At 42.2% G+C, this 20,812-nt stretch overlaps 1 protein-coding gene across 4 annotated transcripts in view; it reads left to right on the top strand.

The window, feature by feature from the left end:
* Positions 1–20,812, top strand: part of LOC122070140 (cyclin-T1-3-like) — a 74,418-nt gene that overhangs the window by 36,514 nt on the left and 17,092 nt on the right. For 3 of the 4 annotated variants that reach the window (XM_042634248.1, XM_042634247.1, XM_042634249.1), the window contains one exon: positions 13,065–13,146. The exons of the other annotated variant lie outside the window; for it this stretch is intronic. In XM_042634248.1, coding sequence (XP_042490182.1) covers positions 13,065–13,146 — 82 coding nt within the window. The remainder of the gene's footprint in view (positions 1–13,064; positions 13,147–20,812) is intronic. 4 annotated transcript variants of the gene reach the window in all.

The following is a 20,812-nucleotide window of genomic DNA, read 5'->3' as shown; positions in this document are numbered from 1 at the left end:
CCTATTTTAGGCCTGTTAGACACAAAGGAAACATCGTTTTTTTTTTTTAAATCAAACATAAAATGATACTTTGACTTCATACCTTATGTAAGTAGTCTCCGACTCTTCGAACCTTAGGCTAGTATGCTCTATTCCATAATCCACATTCCACAATCAACACATGACACAACATAATCATAAGAATGGAAAAGGCATCATTTCTAATTACTTGATTTGTTGAATGGGGTAATGACTTGTGTCCAATATGACACCAATCCTCTTTATTTATAACAATGGAGAGAAGGTTCTAGAGAATTACAAAGACCAGTAAACCCCTTAGGGTCTGTTTGTGACTGACACTTTCCCTAAAACCTATAAAACCCATTATTACAACACTCCCCCTTAAATTGGTGCATAGATATCACATATGCCCAACTTGCAGATAATAGGATGAAACATCTTACTACTAATACCTTTAGTAAATACATCAGCCAGTTGTTCATTACTAGGAACAAAAGGCACAGTGATAAGGCCCATATCTAGCTTCTCTTTGATGAAGTGTCGATCGATCTCCACATGCTTGGTTCGATAATGCTGGATAGGGTTGTGAGCAATTCTAATGGCAGATATGCTGTCACAAAAGAGCTTCATAAGAAGGGTAGCGAGAACAATCAAATCAGTGAGAAGACCATGAAGCCATAGGAGCTCACAAATGCCATGTGCCATAGCACAGAACTCTGCTTCAGCACTTGAACGGGCAACCACGGCTTGCTTCTTGCTATGCCATGTAACAAGGTTACCACCAACAAAGGTGCAATAACCAGTAGTAGACCTGCGGTCATCAAGGGAATCTGCCCAATCTGCATCAGTGAAGGCCTCCACCCTAAGGTGATCATGAGGAGTAAAAAGAATGCCACGTCCTGGGGCAGATTTTAAGTACCGGAGAATACGCAACACAACTTCCATGTGAGTCAAGTAGAGATCATGCATGTACTGAGTAACCAAGCTGACAGCAAATGTTATGTCAAGGCGTGTATGAGAGAGATAGATCAACCGCCCCACTAATCTCTAATATCTCCCCTTATCTACCGGATCACCTTCCTTGCTACTCAGGTGACCATTAGCTTCAATAGGAGTGTCTACCGGCTCACACCCCAACATGCATAGTTTTTAAGGCGGTAAGGCGACGGAGGCATTTGAGGGTCTTTTGAAACGCCTTAGCGATAAAGTGGGTATAAAGCGTCGCCTTATCGATTAAAGCGTTTTTGTGTAATTTTTTTTATAAAACCAATTTATTTGGCTCAAATCCTAGTTGAATCCTATTACTCATATGTTAAATAAATATTAAATGTTCATATTAACATATTAATATGAATACATATTAATCAATAAATGTTCATAAATGTTCCTATTACCAATGTAAGATATTCATCAAGAAAACAAATCAATAAAGTGAATAAACTAAGTTCATCTTCATCAATCATCAATCATTAATCTTATTAATATATAATATAAATACATAATTATTAAACAAAATTATAGATATAAAGAAAAGAAGATATAAAAAATACAAGTATTTATTATACTTACCTCTATAATGCCAAAATGAGTGCCTAAGCCCCAAGGTCATCCACTATATTTCTACTCCTGTCAAAGAAGAATAAAGCTCACCGTTGCCGGAGCAAGCTCACTGCTGCCGGAGCAAAATGGTTGCCTGGATCAGTGGTTCTTCCTTGTTTCTTGATTCCTTCTCAAAGTCCTTTCTTAAAACCCTTGACAAAATCCAAACCCTGTTTGTGAATCGTGTTATTGTTTTTCTTGTTTTGGTTATTTTTGGTGGAGTAAAGCTAATCCCATACATCTCAAGTGTTAACAAAACCATACACCTACCAATAAAAAATCTATATTTGGAATCTTCATCAAGTAATTTTAAAATGTGTTTAAAAAAAAAAAACCCATAAGGCGCCACTTCACATAAGGCGGAGCACTGCCTTACCATCTCTAGACCGCATCAGCGCCAAGTCGCCTTAGCAGCGCCTTAAAAACTATGCCAACATGTCTGTCTCAGAGAGAAGATCAAGCACATACTTCTGTTGAGACAAGGAGATCTCACGAGAAGACCTGGCAACTTCAATGCTGAGGAAGTAACGAAGTTGTCCTAGGTCTTTGATCTCAAATTCCTCACTCAAGTATCTCTTAAGGCGAGAGATTTCTGCCAAATCATCACCAGTAACAACAATATCATCTACATAGACTATTAGGATAATAATCTTCCCACCAGATCTCTTGATGAACAAAGTGTGGTCAGCATTGCTTTGAGAGTAACTTATAGCAACCATGGCCTTATGGAAACGTCCGAACCAAGCACGAGGGGATTACTTCAGCCCATATGGAGCATGCTTCAGCTTACATACCTTCCCTTGGGTTTTGGAGCAAGTGAACCCAGGTGGAATGTCTATATACACTTCTTCAAGTTCCCCATGAAGGAACACATTCTTCACATCTAACTGTTGGAGATCCCAATCTAAGTTGGTGGCACAAGCCAAGGTAACACGAATTGTGTTCATCTTAGCAACTGGAGTAAAAGTCTCTTGGTAGTTAATCCCATAAGTCTGTATGAAGCCTTCGGCAACAAGTCTGGCCTTGTACCGATCCACTGTGCCATCAGCCTTCTGTTTTACTGTGAAGACCCATTTGCACCAGGTATAAGGAATGGACACAAAGGAAAGAGAAGACACAAAACTATAGTAGGAGGGAGAGAGTGAGTCATAAGAAACAGTTTTAGCAATAGGATGTAAAGTACAAGACTTGATGCTTTTACGAACAGCAATAGGCAACTCAAGAGACTGATCAACAGAAGGAGAAGGAGAAGGAGAATTACCAGGGTCTAAGAGGACAAGATCAGGCTTGAGAGGAGACGAATGGTGTGGTAGGGTAGATGCTGGATCTGTAGTGGTCTGAGTCTACTCTCTGCGACTATACACACGTATCTCTGGCTGAGGTGCAGTAGGACAAGTAGGAGTGTCACTCTCCCCCTAAAATGGGATACTAGCCGAGATTGCAATTTCAAGAGACGGCGGCACATCTTCCACAATGGAAGGAGACCCCCTAAAGAGGTGCCGTAGTGTAGTATGATGCAGATTCGTGAAAGACAACATCCATAGTCACAAACCAATGCCGAGTGGGAGGATGAAAACACCGATAGCCTTTCTGAGTAGGAGCATACCCTAGAAAAATGCATCAGAGACCACGAGGATGATAATTGCGAGTATAGCAAACACTACCAAACACCTTAGGAGGAATAGGAAAACCAACAAAACCTTGGACAAGATCCAGAGGGGAGCAAAAGGCATGGACCCGAGAAGGCATCGATTGATAAGAAAGGCAACAGTGAGAATTGTGTCACTCCAGTACTGGGGAGGAACATACATCTCAAACATAAGAGAGCCTGCTACCTCACAAAGGTGGCGATTCTTCCGCTCAACAACCCCATTTTGAGCCGGAGTATCCACACAACTAGTTTGATGAATCATCCCATGATCGGAAAGGTAAGCTTGAAAGGACCCTTCAAAGTATTCTAGGCCATTGTCGCTTCGAAGGATCTTAATAGTAGCACCAAACTGAGTCTGAACCATGCGGTGAAACTGCTGAAAGCAATAGAAGGTCTCGCCCTTGGTTCGCATCATATAAACCCTAGTAGTTCGAGAATGACAATCAATAAAAGAGACAAGCCATCGATAACCATTGACAGACACATAACGGGATGGACCCCAAATATCAGAATGTATCAATGTAAAAGGAGTGGCACTTTTATTTCCAGAAACAGAATAAGTGATTTGAGTTTGTTTGGCCGAAACACATGCCTCACAAAAAAACTGACTCGAATTACAATATTTAAAAGGAAAAACTCTAGCTAAAGTTTCCAAAAGAGGATGTCCCAACCGATGATGTCACTGTAGTAACTCAGAGATGGGAGGTGATGTAGAAGATGTCTGAAGAGCCTGACCAGAGACCAACACCGAGTCATCATCAAGCAGATACAGACCACTACGTACTCTACCAAAGCCAATCGTTGCCCCTGTCACTAGATCCTAAAAACACAATGAGACGGAAAAAAGGTGACTTTGCAATTAAGACTGGAAGTAAGTCTACTAATGGATAAAAGGTTAGTGGGAAAAGAAGGAGCATGCAATACAGTAGAAAGGGATAAAGAGGTGGTACAACTAACAGAGCCCTTCCCTAAAATAGTGGAATAAATCCTATTAGCCAATTTGACCTTACCATTACCAGGACAAGTAATGTGCTATGAAAAAAGAGACAAGTAGCCTTTCATATGATCAGAAGCCCCAAAGTCTATAATCCAAGGGGTAGAAGGGACAAATATAGTATGGCCACAAAAGGAGATACCTAACCTAGAAGGGGTGGAATGAGCAGAGCTCGCAGTGGCAAGTGCAGGTGCAGGAGAGTCTGGACGTGTCAAGAGGCGCCGGAGGGCAGTAAGCTCGTCAAATGATAGCGAGGCTGCTGAGGAGCTAAGAGAAGAGCAGAGTCAGAGTCAGGGCTCTCAGAATGGTTGGCCTGCCCAGAAGTACCGGCACGACCCTTCCCTCGCCCTTTTCCAGATGTATCAATAGGATGACCATGAAGCTTCCAGCAGTGCTCCTTGGTGTGACGTTCCTTCCCACAGTAATCGCACTTCACTGGAGTCCTAGTAGAGGAGCCACCAGACTGTGGGGCTGTACTAAGGGACTGAGTGCCAGAAACAAGTGCAAATCTCTCAGTAGGAGTGGCAACTTGCTGTGGAAGCATAGTGGTACGTCAACTGTCCTCAAATTGGATCATAGGATAGGCTTGATCAAAAGTAGGAAAGGGGTCACGACTCAAAACCTGAGACCGTAACTGATCAAACTCCACATTCAGACCTGCTAGAAAGTCATAGACCCTGATTTTGTCCTCTCGCTTCTGAAACTTGGTGACATCTTCAGTGGTGGAAGGAGTATACTCCTAGAAATCCAACTCAGCCTATACTGACTGCAACTCATAGTAGTACTGTGACAGAGTGAGCCCTCTCTGCCTCAGATCACGAACCTTTTGGCGAAGCTTAAAGACCTGAGCATCATTCCTTGCCTGGGAATAGATATCCTGGACAGACTTCCAGATATTCGCAGCGGAGTTAAAGAGGAGATAGCCATGCAAAAGTTGTGGCAACATGAAATTGACAAGGAATGTCATAACCAGAGAGTTGGCACACTCCCACTTGTCAATCTCAGTACCGGTGGTTGGACGCTTCGTGGTTCCAGTGAGGTACCCGTAATAGCCACGGGACTTGATGGAGATGTAAACCGAGCGTGACCACATAAGGTAGTTTGTGCCATCAAGCTTGATAGCACAAGGAGGAAAGGTAGGAAGAGCCGTGGTGTCTCCGCCAGTAGATGCAGATGAGATGGTAGACATGGTTGCTACTCAAAGGGGCTGTGCAATTAGAAGAGACATTAGCCGGAGATAGAGAAAGCACCAAACTAACCAGAAAAAGCTAGAAAACCCAAAAATCGATAAAGGGTAAAACCTTAGGAAACGATTTTGGGGATAGCTCTAGAACAAAGACCTCAAACGAAAAAGTGATTGGTACATACCACCACAATGATAAGAGGCACCGATCGCAACAAACATCAAGACGATCGGAGCATCGAGTGGGGAAAAAGCATCCCGACAATGAAAAAACGTTCTCAGGGAGAAAACCTTGAAAAAATGATGGGGACAGCTCTAGAACAGAGATCTCAAACAAAAAAGTGGTCGGTACATACCACCACAAGGATAAGTAGCACCAATCGCAATCAACATCAAGACGATCGGAGCATCAAGTGGGGAAAAAGCATCCCGGCAAGGAAAAAACATTCTCAGGGAGAAAACCCTGAAAAAGTGATGAAAAAATGTTCTGGGTCTCTCAGATCATTGTAGAAGTGAGTCTGAGAGCCTAGGGGAAGAATGGGTGGAGGCTAGAAACCCTCTTGGCGGTTTAAGAAGCTCCCACCACGAGAGAGAAGCAGATGAAGAGAGATGGAGGGAGGTGCAGACAAAGGAGGCACTGGGAGAGAGAGAGAGAAATGAGAAAAAGGCAAAGAGATGGAGAAGAGGGAGAACCCTTAGGGATTCGGATCCCAAGGCTCTGATAACATGCTGAATGGGGTAATGACTTGTGTCTAATATGACACAAGCCCTCTTTATTTATAACAATGGAGAGAAGGTTTTAGAGAATTATGAAGGCCATTAAACTCCTTAGGGTCCGTTTGGTAACTGACACTTTCCGTAAAACCCATAAAACTTATTATTACAACATAATTGTTTAACAATTAACATTGATGAATGATGAGTCACATTCACATACATTAAAAATTTGAAATGACATAGGATAAGTCACATAACAACATAAGGTCGTACAATCAAGAATTAAAGTATCGGTACCAGTCGGCTAAATTAGATATGTATCGAAGGGTATCGTTGCTAAGATATGCTAAAGATCAAGGATTAAAGTATTAGTATCAGTCGTCGTATCGGTCGGCTGAAATTTAAGATACATATCTGCAGGGTATTGTATCGTATCGGAGATACTTTAAACCATGCGTATGATACATATTACTTAATAGATGTAGATTTATTAGACTCCATCCAAGAGACCTAGACTCTTAGTATTGAAAGGAGTGTCGGGCCATATCATCATAACCACCATATTGTTGATGCTGATGTCGAAGCATGTTTTGCTTTGATTGAGCACAAAGGCTGGCCATGTCATAGTATTCCGGAAGTAGTACTCAAGTTTAGCGCAACAACTCTATAAACATCATCAATAACATACTAGAGATACCTTATCCTTGGGTAGATATCTCTGAAACTAAATGTACTGGATCGAGATCTACCGCTTTTGGATGGTGCCTGACACATTGGAACCCGCATCGACATGTATGGTTGGGGGGCTGGAGTCTCGAAGGTGCTATCCACAAAAACTAACCTAATGTGGGAGTGTGACTTACGCTCATACTCAGAGGCAAAGGGGAAAGAGGTGCCTTGTGGGTGTCCAAACTGATCAAAGTTACTATAATGACTATAGTTAGAATCGGTGGTCTCATGCCATATATAGTTGACGGTGCATGCAATTGCTCCCCATAAATACCCCTCTTCATACTTTAGCCTCTAAGAGTATCAGTCAAGCTCCTAATAGAGATGTTTATGGAGTCCATACTATCATGCTTCTCTCCAATAGGTATGAGTCGACAACGTGAGCCTCTCTTGTAGGATGTGTGGCACGTGCACCATGGTTCATATCCTGTGTGGCATGAGTGTACTCAATCCCTCCTGTGAACCGCATCGGCTTTGGCTCTGATTCAATGTAATGGTACCTCTCGCACATCCCCCCTTCACCACCGTTATTACCATTACCATCACCACCCTCATCACTAGCACTAGCACCATTACCATCACTAGCACCGCCAGCAGGTCCCGCACCATCATCATCATCATCATCATCATCACTAGAACGTGACTAAACAGTTTTAAGCTCCACACTAACCCTTAGCTTGAGACTGGAAAATCCTGGGTATTCGTGAAAGTACATAGCCATTTGAGACATGGTCATCCACATCACTACCCATCTGAGAAGCTATCACCAGGTCGTGCCTACCCCTATCTTGATCCGTCACCCATTGGTATAGGGGGTCGTCCTCATCTGAGTCTTCTTGGAAAAAGTGAGCAAGTTCAATTGGTTCATTGTTACCCTCCCTGGCTTGAAATATGTGCTGCATCTTCAGTCTCATATTGTAATGCACAAACACTAACTGCTGCAGCTTTTCGTGACCTAGTTGATTCTGCCTCTCGGTGTGGATTAGGGAGAATGTACTCCAATTGCACTCACATCCTAATGCAGAACAAGTTTGGGAAAGCACTTTGATTGCTATCTTTCTTAAGTTAGGTGCATCTTTTCCATATAGGACCCACCATTCACCAGAGTTAGTGCCTTGTCTTCTAGCCACTGTGGCTGCACGACCAAAACTCCCAGCAGTATCCCTGAATTCCTTTATCTATACATTTTTCAAACTTGATAGTACACAATAGAGCATTCCTTAGGTCTTAGGAGACTACATATTTCAAACATTAATCCATCTCAGTGTTGCATTTTGATTGTAGATCAGGGTTAGGGACCAACTTTGCCACCACAATTTCCACTGCTTCTAGTAATATATCATTCATTCCTATATTGTATTTGTAGTGAGACTTAGGAGTTAGGATTGAGATAATATGCATCAAATGTTTCTCCCATCTCTCCTCAGTAATTTTTATATAAGACTTCACCCTTAGAAATTGATGCTCTCGCCTTCTCCATTGTAGCATACACATATGGCAAGGTAGGCTTCTGCCCTGAGTCTACCAACCTCAAGACAGTTGCCACTGGCCCAAATATAAGGACCTTCTTTACATCCAGCCAGAATTCATCACTAAAGATGATGGCCTGTGCTGCCCTACTACCTAGCGTACTCAATTCCTTCCATCCAAACCACTCCTCACTGATAAACATGGATCTCAAACCAACCGTCTTATCCTGAAAGCTTTTCAATGCAATGTTGTTGATTGCAAATCAAGTAATGCATGGCCTTACCAAATCCCCACTACATTTATCCCTCAGTAAAGTTATAGTATATCCATGGTTGTAGCAAATGTGGTCGCTTGTCTTGCCCGTTTGACCACACCTGATACTAGAGATTTCTTCCCCATGTCTTTTAAGCTTTAAGTTAATGCATTGGACTGCACAAGGTGTCCAGAAAAAGGATCCCCATGTCTTTTAAGCTTTAAGTTAATGCATTGGACTGCATATGGTGTCCAGAAAAGGTGGATCCTTTCGCTTTTCCTATTCATCAATCTCTCCCCACTTTCTTGAATCTTATTTTTTCTGGATGAATAAATAAATTCAGCCCATCACAAAAAATACAACACTAGCAAATAGACAAGCCTTTGCACAACATAACAAGAGGCCAACGCAAAACAAAACTAACTTAGTGAGGGGGTGGGGGAAATAGTAGAAGCTGGGAGGTCCCAAGAGACAACAATGAGCTTGTTCCTTCGGGTGTTTCGAATGGTGCGATGATGGAAGAATCTCAGCTTGCGGGGAGGTCCCCTATGAATTGTTAATCAATCTGGAATGTTTGCAGGCTCAACTCACTAGCTAAGCACGTTGAGATAAGAATCCCGCCTCAAGGAATCGTGATCTATCCTCTGTTGTATGCTTGAGACTAAAGTCTCGGAGGCTAATGCCCCTCACATCTCCTCCTCCGTTGCCTCCTCGTGGTCCTTCCTTTCCACTTATTCCTTTTGCCCCAGTGGGCGTATATGGATCCTTTGGAACCCTTCCAAAATCCAAATCACCCTTGTCTTCTCCTCTCCCCAGCTCATTCACCTCTCCATCTCCAACCCTAATGGGGGGAGTCCTTCCTCCGTCATCTATGGTCTCAACCGTGCCCTTAACAGGTCCACCCTCTGGGATAATCTTCGTTCCCTTGCCCCTGGGGTGAGCTCCTCACTTTGGGGTTGTGGTTTGAGACTTTAATGTGGTTTGTTCTGGATATGAGAAGCTCGATGGCTCCCTATTGACCAATCCTCGGTTGATTCCTTTAATTCCTGCTTAGAGGACGCCAGCTTGGATGATCTAAGATGGATTGGCCTCAAATTTACTTGGCATAACAGAAGGTCTGGCCTTGATCATATTGCCTGTAAGCTTGAAAGGGTTGTCAATGATGCCTGGCTTTCATGCTTCCTCTCCTCCTATGCCACCTTTGACTCCCCTTCCATTTCTGATCATAAACTTATCTCCTTGTTCGTCCAGCCCTATATTTCCTTTGGCCCCAAGCCTGGCAAATATTTCAATATGTGGGCTTCTCACTTGGGGTTCCTTCATGTTGTTCATTCTTCCTGGCTTAAACTTGTCAACTCCTTCTCCTACCCCCTTATTGCCTTTGCTCGCAAGCTGAAAAATGTGAAATTTGGCCTCAAAGAATGGAACCTCTCCACCTTTGGTATCATCTCTTCTTGTGTCTCCTCCTACTGAGACAAGCTTGCTTGCACCCTATCTTGCCTTCAGTTGGACCTCCATAACCCTTCTCTTAAAGAGAAATCCCTCTCTTCTAAGCTCTCCATCTTGCTTGCTCAGGAAGAGATCTTTTTTAAGAAAAAGTACCGCATCAAGTGGCTAGAGTTTGGCGACTCCAACTCGGCGTACTTCTAATAAATCCCTCAAAGCTAGAACTAACTCCAATTCCATCCCCCGCCTCCTGAGCTCTAATGGTTCCACCCTCCTCAACCCTGAAGACATCAAGGCTGAGGCCGTCTCTTACTTCAGAAATATCTTTTGCTCTCCCCCCCTCCTCCCCTCCTCCCCCCTTCCCCCCCTCCTCAACAAATCTGTCCCCCCTAATCTCCTCCCTCTCCTCAGTGATATCCCCTCTAACTCGGCAATCCTTGTTGCTATCCACTTCCATAAGCCCAATAAAGCCCTTGGCCCTGATGGCTTTAGTACGGGCTTTTTCACCTCTTGCTGGGAAATAATTGGCAGTGACCTCATCTCTCCTGTCAAAAGCTTCTTCCTTTATCCCTCTTAGATCTAAGGGATCAATCAAACTTTCCTCTGCCTCATACCCAAGAAGGACTTCCTCCTTGTCTGATTTCTGACCCATCTCTCTCTACAATTTCCTGTACAAATTTATTGCCAAAATCCTTGCCACGCGTATTCAGGGAGTTATTGACTCCCTTGTTAGCCCCAACCCATCTGCTTTCATTTTTGGCAAGAGCATTACGGATAACATCATCCTCTTGTCATGAAATTATCTGGGGTTTTGGTCGGAAATCTAACTCCCCTTCTGCCACCTTTAAGATTAACATCCACAAAGCTTTTAACTCCATCAGATGGGATTTCATCTATCGAGTCCTCTTATATATGTCCTTCCCCCCTTTGTCAATTGGATCTACGCCTGCATCTCTTCCCCCTTCTCGCTCCGTCCATATCAACGGTTGTCTAACAGTATTCTTCCCCCTTTTAATGGGTATTAGACAAGGATGCCCCCTCTCACCTCTTCTCTTCTCCCTCGCTCTTGAGGTCTTCTCTAGATCCTTCCAATCCCATACCGATGATTTGCTAATCTCCCCATTCCCCAAGTGCAAACCTATCAACCTCACCCATCTTGCTTTTGCCAACAATCTTATGATCTTCTCTAAAGTATACCCCTGATCCATTGAAACCATTCTCTTCTCCCTCTGCTTCTTTTAATCAACCTCTAGCTTTTGCATTAGTTTCCTTAAATCGAACGTCTTCCTCTCGAGTGTCTCAAATGACACAAACACCCGCCTCTTTGACCTCACTAGTTTCTCCCTTGGTTCCTTACCTGTAAAGTACTTGGGCCTCCCGCTCATCTCCACTAGGCTGTCTGTCCATCATTGCACCTCATTTTGGACAACATTCGCAAAAGGCTCCAACTTTGGAAAGGCAAGCTCTTCTCCTATGTGGGTTGTTTGGAGCTCATCAGATCTGTCCTCCTATTTGGATACATCTATAGGTTTGGTGTCTTCTCCCTCCCCGAGGCCACCATCAAGGCCATTGAGTCCCTCTTTTGCTCCTTTCTCTGGAAGGGCGAGGAATCCTCTAGATTCCTTTGCCCATCCGTTGGTCCTCTGTCTGCCTCCTCAAAGCCGAGGGTTTGGTCTCAGAAGGATCAAAGATGTTAACTCTACGGGTATTCTCAAGCTCATCTAGAAGATTGCTTTCAAGCACAACATCTGGGTCTCTTGGTTCTACTCCGTCCTTCTCAGCAAGGATTCCCTGTGGACGGTTCCATTTGCCAACGATGCGTCCTGGGTGTGGAGAAAAATCCTCAGGCTAGGCCCCTAGCCATCTAGTCTATTCAATATAATACCGGCAATGGCCATTCCACTTCTCATGGGCTTGACAGTTTGCACCTTTCGGGTGTTCTCTTTCTCCAAGTTAGGCATAGGATGGTCTACTCTTGCGACATTCCAAAAGACTCACCAGTCTCTTCCATCATTGCCAATGATTCTTGGCATCTTCCCACCCCCACCAACCCTCTCCTCCCCTTTTGGTCCTCCCTCTCCCCATCCCTTGGGGATGATAGAGTGATCTGGTCTCCCTCACCCTCTGAAACCTTCTCCTCCTTCTCTACTCGGCAGCTAGTCCGTGCTGCTGGTACTCATTGTCCTTGGCACAAAATCGCCTGGTTTAAATTCCATATCACCAGTCACAACTTCACCGATTGGAGAGCCCTCTCTAACTATCTCCTGACCTGAGCTTTACTTATTCACTGCCACTTCCTTGTGTCCCCCTCTTGTTGCCTTTGTTGGAATGGCTCTAAAAATACCAACCACCTCTTCTTTGAATGCCCCTTCTCCTATTCTGTCTGGAAAAAAGTCCTTGCCCTCTGCTGGCCTTCCAGAAGATCTCCTCTTCCCCTTTCCTAGGAATGGATTTGATTTGGCATAACCTTTGCAGGCAAGACCATCTGTGACTTTGCTGGCAATCTTGCCTTAGGAGCGGCCAATTGCCACATCTGAATGGAGCCAAACCTCCGTAGAGGGACTTCCAACCCCAGGTCTTTTGACAAGATTTGAAATGCCATCTACTTTGAGGTCTCCTCCAAACTTGCTCTTATGCCTCTTACTCCGGTAACCAGGTCCCCTAGGAACATTCAAATTGTCCCTTCTTGGGGACTCCCCCAGTCCCTTTGTCTCCCCCTCCCCCTCCCCCTCCCCCTCCCACTCCCATTCTGGGCTGTAGCATCTTTTCTTGTTATAGTTTTTTCTTTCTTTGCCTAGGGGTTGTATATTCCCCCACCCCCTTCTCCCTCCTTGGTAATGAATTTCTTATTCACCATGAAAAAGAAGAAAAAAGTTGACCAAGCATAGTCAAAACCTATTTGAATACACTTTTTATGGATATGAGAATGCACTCTTCCTTTCTTTCTCTATTTTATATTTCCACCAAGTTGTTCTTGGGTTACTATTTTGAGATGTGTGACAGGAAGTGGGTTTCAATGCAGACCCCAGGTAACAATAGCTACAGCAATAATATTTTGCCATCGCTTTTTCCTTCGTCAATCTCATGCAAAGAATGATCGGAGGGTGAGTAGCAATGGTTTTATTCCAAATTTATCTATATTTCTTTGCTATTATTTTTGTCTTTCTGGCTGGATATGTAACAAATGCATTGATCGAGCTGGATTGGTAGCAAATGTAATGATCCAGGCTTTATTTCTGACCTAGATTGTTATCTATAAGTTTATGGTAATACAGTAACCTTTTGCTTTTGCTAAGATTGCCTACCCAGAGCAGCTGGCTATTTTATGCAATAAGGATAATTCAACCATTATTGTTTTTTATACTGCTAAACTACTTCATTCCGAACAGTAAGTAAATTGTCATTGATTACACCAGTTGTGCTCTATGAAACATGTTGAGTGTGATTGGGGTCACTTTGGGAAGTAACGGAACAATGATAAAATATGATTATATGTTCAAAATCAAGTGATGGTGTAGTTATGTTGTAGACCTAGTATAACCAGTCAACACTCACTGAGACGTTGACTTTCTAACATATGCAAGCATGCATTTGGAATTGTTAATAATATGTGTTGATGATTATATTCTTAGATTGAATCTGTTGAAATATAGGTTGAGGGGCTTGGCTTGTGGGTGGTTTGAATGTTGCAGGTTTATCATGTAGTGCTCGTTTGGAGATGTTCTAGAGCACTTTGGGTCTATTTAAATGGTTTGAGGTGCTGGTGGTGGTAGTGCTGTTGCTGCTGCTGGGTGAGGGATGTGAGTCAGTCATATGACTTTTGAGGCCATCCATTCACTGTTAAATCTTAGCGTACAGGTTGGAGATAAAGTGTGTTAGGTAACTCATGGATGCATAATGCATAACAAGTACATGCAATTTTGAAGTTATCAAGTTAATGGTCTAGAAGAAATTTGAACTTGTAACATCACATCAGAGTCCAACTGCAAGACTCTGCTTAGATTCTACAGTGCACAAGCTTAAATGGGTATAGTGTCCTAACAGTTTACTTAGTATAGGCCCAAGTTTCAAGGTTTTGGTTTTGAGCCTAGTTTCGACCAGTTTTGTAACTGAAATATTCTGCGAGACTGCTAAATTTCAGACCGGACCTTTATGGATGGTTTTGATTGATGGTTTGAGGGAAAATGGCCAAATTTGGTCCCGAAACTTCTTGGAACCCCTATTTTTGGCCCTCTAAACATAGTGGAACCCTTTGATTGTAATTTAATAAATAAACAAATAAACAAATAAATAAATAAATTTGAGTTTGACTTCGGACCCTAGGTTGGTAGTTTACGTTTTGCATTGTATATGCTCTCTAGTAATGGCCTATTCCACACAAAATTTAGTACTAGAACACGCATAATTCAATTAAAACAAATAAAATATGCATTAGGAATGAATAAACATTAAATTAATAACCATTTTATGATTATCAAATGTTATACCCGGTTCATTATAGAGAGTCAAAGATATGTAAGTGAAGAATACAAGCAAGTCACCCCTCTCCCCATCCTAGATTCCTAGTACCACATGGAGTTCTAGGAAGGATCAAAACCATTAGCAGAATGTTGTTGCTGCTTCTGAAGCAAGTTTTCTTCAACTGTATCAGAAATGTGGGCCATGTCATAGTATGCCAGAATCAACGCTTGAAGTCCTCCACAACAGTCCTATAAATGGCATCGTCAACATACTAGAGGTACCCTAACATAGGGTATTGATCTCCGAACCATGAAGAACTTGATTGAGAGCCACCATGAGTGGATGGTGGATGGAGTCGACTTCGGCATGTATGGATGGGGGGCCGGGAATGAGAAGATGCTGTCCACAAATGACAACCTACCGTATGACTGGCCCTCAAACTCGGATAGTAACTACAAAGAAGAGCTATACTTCCCATAGCCCCATACACGGTGCAGTCAGAACCAGTGCTCTCCGTGGTGTAGAATACTAGGATGGTGCATGCCATTTCCCATGTACACTACTCTCCTCTAGACTTGGGCCTTTGAGAGTCTTTAATGTAAGGCTAGGTAGGAATTACCCAACCCCAGTAGGATCTCCCAACAATATTCAAACAATCCTGATGTATGATACTAATACCCCCCAACAGCACAGAAAATACAGAACAGCAGTACCCAAGCAGCTGGTCACAATTATTTCAAATATGAGAATTTCAAGAACTCACGATGTAGACTTCAAACATGATCATATTTCTGATCGATGGTAGTATATACAAAAACAACAACAACAATCATAACCTTATCCCAACTAAATGGGGTCAGCTACATGGATCCTATATGGAAATTAGAAAGTAAAGACGCATAAAAGTGAGGTAAAAAAGGATAAACTTGGGGCTAATAGAAGAAGGTAAAGCAGTATAGAAAGACGCATCATGGAAACATTCCCTATAGGGGGTCGGCAACACGGATCCTTGTCCTCCATGAAACTCTATCTGAAGTCATATTAGGGTCGAGCCTTACCCTTTGCATATCTTTTCGGACCACTTCGTTAATAGTCATCTTTGGTCCTGCAAATAAATCTGGTCACTCTTCCTTACTAGGGCCTCCATAGGTCTCCGTTGGACATGGCCATACCATCTCAATCGGGTCTCATGGAGTTTGTCTTGGATTGGTGCAACCCCCAAATCATTTCTAATACGCCCATTTTTTACCCTATCTCTCCTGGTCTTGCCGCACAGACCTCTCAACATTCTCATTTCCGCTACACTCAGTTTATTCAAAGTACTCTTCTTGACTGCCCAACATTCCGCTCCATATGTCATAGCTGGTCGTATAACTGTCCTGTAAAATTTTTCCTTGAGCTTAATAGGCATTCTTTTGTCATATAACACTCCCGAGGTTAATACTCGAAGGTAGTATATATTAACCTTAAGAAATCCTCGAAATTAGAACCTGATTGGATGACCGGTTGTGGAGATAAGCAATTTCTTGACTGAAATCATGAAATAAGAAACTTTTGGTAATTCTTCAAGAGGTGGAGGTTGAAGCATCTGATGGTCTTCAAATTTGGATCGATGGTGTGGTATGAAGACCTAGGTAGACCTTCAAAAGCTGATACAGATTTGATGGTTGGATCTTCAGTTTGAAGGAATCTTGAATTGGGTCAGAAATTAGGATATTTCTGATAGATCTCAAACCAGACCTGAGTTGACCTTGAAAGGCTGGTTTAGTGCTCTTTGGATAGGACCTGAATGGTCCTCAAAAGATGACCTGTAATGATTCAAGGGTTTGTGACATCGAAGTTGATGCTGCAGCCCAGAAAATCTCCGGATTAAGTGACCGCAGGCTGTAGAACAGGCTCTCAGATCACAGCAGTAAGAACAGTGTTAGAGTTTGTGTATTAAAGGTACTTCGGGGTCGCTACATGGATCCGAACCATGCCTGTCGTATCCGTCTCTTCTCTGCCTGTATCTCCACATTAGCAAGCATATAATTACTATCAGAGTCATCAAAGTCATCAGAGTCAGCCCTTGCTGCTGGTGGGTGTCTCTCTAGCAGTCCCTCATGATAGAGTCATCAAAGTTATCAGAGTCAGCCCCTGCTGCCGGTGGGTGTCTCTCTAGCATTGCTTCATTAAAGTCTTCCCTTGCCCTTTGCTTTTCCAATCCCTCTTTCTTCCTACCTTTAGGAGGGAAGCTATGGCCTTCTATACCTCACTAGGGACCTTGGTGCATTTTGACACATCCATTAGCCACCAGCTAAATGCGACTTCAGTCTTGTGCCCCCTTGAATTGATTATTTTGCCATAATATTTACATTGTGACTTTTTCTTCTCATTTACTATTGGTGCACTATGCTTCCATTTTATGTCCCCACAACTAGCCATTATGCTATCTTCTTGCACTGTTGCATAAAAAAATGCATACATTATAGACTATTTACATCATTTAAGACTCCCAGAACAATAATATATCTCTTTCCTAAATTTTTCCTAATTTAAATCAATTTTTTTTATGAACTTTTTAAAAATAATACCCTATTTTACTTGGAGCAAGATATTAATGATCATCTTCAGTGTAAATACAATAGCAATACTTTCATAACTTTTAAAGAATTTTCAGACCAAAACAGAAAATTTTCCATATTTTATGAATTTTCTTGAATTTTTCAAACTAATTTTTGAAAGGGAAAATTTCCATCACTCCCCTATATTTACCTGATATTTACTCAAACTCCCCTACTCAAACTTTCACATCTGATTCTCCCAAAAAAGCAAACTTTTACCTCTCCTCCCCTGGTACTTAAATTACCCTAATTACCCCTATATGAACCGGTTTTCATCATCTCTTTCCTCTTTCTTTATCTATTCTTTTTTATTATTTTTGCTATTTTATTATTTCTTCACTATTCAATCCAATTTTTTATTCTAACCACCTCCTTCAGCGAACAAAGGGAACCCCGCCAGCCACCTTTCCTCCCTCCCCAGCCCCCCTCAACCCTACCCTCCCTACCATCACCCTGTCCTTGCAACCCGCCCATCCCCACCCTCTAGCCCTGAAATTTTCACTCAAGCCTGATTTGGGTTTCCATTCTCCCAAGCCTTTTAAATACTATCTTGAGATGACATTTTTATATTTTATATCTTACAATTAGTCTTATTCTTTGATGTGATGCATACCCATTTCGCTCAGATTGATTTGATTTTTCCCTCCATTTTGGATTGGTATTCCCCCTTTTCTTTTTTTCTCTTAATTAATTTCTTATTGTTAGTTATGAAATGGATTTGGAAACTAGGTTTAGGTGGGAAGTCATCAATTGAAGAATCCGTTGAAAATTGAACAAAAGATGGTTCAGTTCTCTTTTGGAGCCAGGAAAAGCCAAGTCTACCATTAGTATTATACTTGATTGATTATAAGGAATAAATCGGGTTGTTTGAGTGACAGACCCTCTTTATTTATAATAAGTGAACAGAGCAAGTACAAGTACATATATGCCCTCATAGACAGAATTACCCTTATAACTACCATTAAACCCATATCTACAACACTCCCCCTCAAGTTGGTGCATGGATGTTACACATGCCCAACTTGGACTTATAAGATAAAACAACTTGTGAGTTGTGACTTAGACCCTTGGTAAACACATCAGCAAGTTGATCACCAGATTTAATGAACGGAATACAAATCAGTCCTTGTTCGAACTTATCCTTGATGAAATGCCGGTCAATCTCAACATCCTTGGTGCGATTGTGTTAAGCTAGGATTGAGCAATACTGATAGTAGACTTGCTATCACAGTACAACATCATAGGCAAGGGAACCAGGAGACCCTAGTCCTTCAGAAGACTTTGGAGGCACATTAACTCACATATACCATAAGACATAGTGCGGAATTCAGCTTCAGCACTGGAGTGGGCAACAACAACTTGCTTCTTGCTTTCCAAGTGACCAAATTACCGCCAACAAAGGTACCATAACCTATAGTGGAATGATGATCATCAAGAACTTGCGCAATCAACATCAGTATAGGCCTCAACTCGAAGATGACCATTTGAAGAGTGCATAATCCCCTTTTCAGTGGCTGATTTTAGGTACCACAAGATCTGATATACAACATCTAAATGTGTGGAATATGGATTGTGCATATATTGGCTCACCAAACTAACCGCAATGGCAATATCTTGACGGGTGTGGGACTGATAGATGAGCTTCTTGAGACGCTGATACTGACCTTTATTTCACCATACTTCCCTAATAGATGAACATTAGCATCAAGAGGAGTATCGACAGGCCTACAACATAGCATCCCTGTCTCAAATAGAAGATCTAGGGTATACTTTCGGTGGGAAAGAATGATACCTTTTGTCGAACGGGCGACCTCGATTCCAAGAAAGTAGCGCAACTTTCCTAAGTCCTTGATCTCAAACTCGCGACCTAGGAAAGCCTTAATGCGTGAATTTCTTCCGTGTCATCTCCTATGACCACAATGTTGTCGACGTACATGATGAGAACAAGACTCTTGGACCCAGACCACTTAATAAACAAGATGGGGTCCGCATTAGTGTATCCAACGAAAACCATGGCCTCATGAAATCTTCTAAACCCAGCATGGGGGGATTGTTTAGCCCATATAACACTCACTTGAGCCTGCTTATCTTCCCTGTGGTAGTAGTATGAGAAAACCCAGGTGGTACATCTATATACACTTTTTCTATCAGCTCCGTATAAAGAAATGCATTTTTACCATCGAGTTGTGGTAACTCCTAGCCAAGGTTCATAGCACACGAAAGTATTATCTGGATAGTATTCATTTTTGCAAAACGTCTCCTAATTGTCAAGACCATAAGTCTGTGTAAAGCCTCTAGCAACCAGCCTAGCCTTGTACTTGTCAATACTCCCATCCATGTTCTGCTTCACCGTAAACACCCACTTGCAACTTACAATCTTCTTCTATGGAGGAAGAGGTACAATGTCTCAAGTATTATTTTTCTCTATAGCATTCATCTTTTCAATCATGGCAGCCTTCCACCGTGGTTCTTTTGACTGCTTCATGCCAAATTTTGGGGAATGGAAATAGAAGACAATACAAAAGCATGGTATGAAGGAGAAAGAGAACTATACGATACAACCCGAGAGATAGGATGTTGAATACAGGATCACATTCCTTTCCAGACAGCAATACAACAATATATTGCACGTATGATGGGATGTGTGTTAGTAGTCCCATGGTGCTTGATGAGGTGTATAGAATCTCACAGAGCCAATAGGGGTAGTTTGGTCGTTGTATAACATCAAAATTGTGAGTACAACTTGTAGGAATTCTGTCTATGGTCATGAGAATGTTGATGTGAGGAGTTTCTGGTGCTTTTGGTGATAGAGTGACATCTCCAAGGGTATTTTGGTAATTTCTATATGCTCAGGATGTCATGAGGTTGCCAAAGGTGATGACGTGGTAACGTACAATCACTTTGATTGTGGAGTGTATGAAGTTGTTTGACTGTTATCGGTGCAACCATGTGTTGCGGATTTTCAGACCCGGTGTCGACAATTTTAACGCATTTATGTTCATGGGAAATTTAGTCATTGAAGATGAAATTTCTAGGTGTTGGAGTCTTCATGAACATTGTAGCGCATGTTGTACACTTTCCAATGCAGCTAAATTTGCCTCAATTCGACATCGATTGAAGAATATCTAGCCAAAAGAAGTTTCAAGGGTAAATTTGGTCATTTTACAGGGCTGATTCTGATGATAGGTTGTTTTGGAAGTTTGTAGAGCGCTGAGACGTGAACACAACACAATTTGAAGCGGGTTAACCGGAGTTCGGATGAAGAAGATATGGCCATTTCCGTATGATCACACTGAAATAGAACTAACCGGATCGATTAATTGAATTTCTTGTGACAGATTTGGTTCATCTGACTTTGAGTCAAGTTTTGAGCACTTTCCAAGAAAAAATGGTGGAAGGCTTTGTAGCAAAGTTGTAGATTTTTGGGTCTTCTTTCAAATGAGGCAAGAATCAGCTTAATTGAAATTGTATAGAAGAAGTTATGGGCCTTGCAATGAGGAAAGGTCAATTTGCCAGAGTGTTGGTTTGAACCGACTGGTTAAATCATGCATGATTTTGGGGGTTTTGTTGGTCCTATTTAAATATATCTTAGGGCTTTCATTCCTTAATTGTTAAAGAATAAAGAGGAGAGATTAGAGCCAAGAAAAAGAAGGAAAAGAAGAACTAGAGGAGGCTCGCAAGAGTTTGAACACTAGAACCCCATTCC

Source organism: Macadamia integrifolia, unplaced genomic scaffold (genome assembly GCF_013358625.1).
Source record: "Macadamia integrifolia cultivar HAES 741 unplaced genomic scaffold, SCU_Mint_v3 scaffold836, whole genome shotgun sequence".
NCBI lineage: Eukaryota > Viridiplantae > Streptophyta > Magnoliopsida > Proteales > Proteaceae > Macadamia > Macadamia integrifolia.
This window is presented reverse-complemented; position numbering and strand designations above follow the sequence as displayed.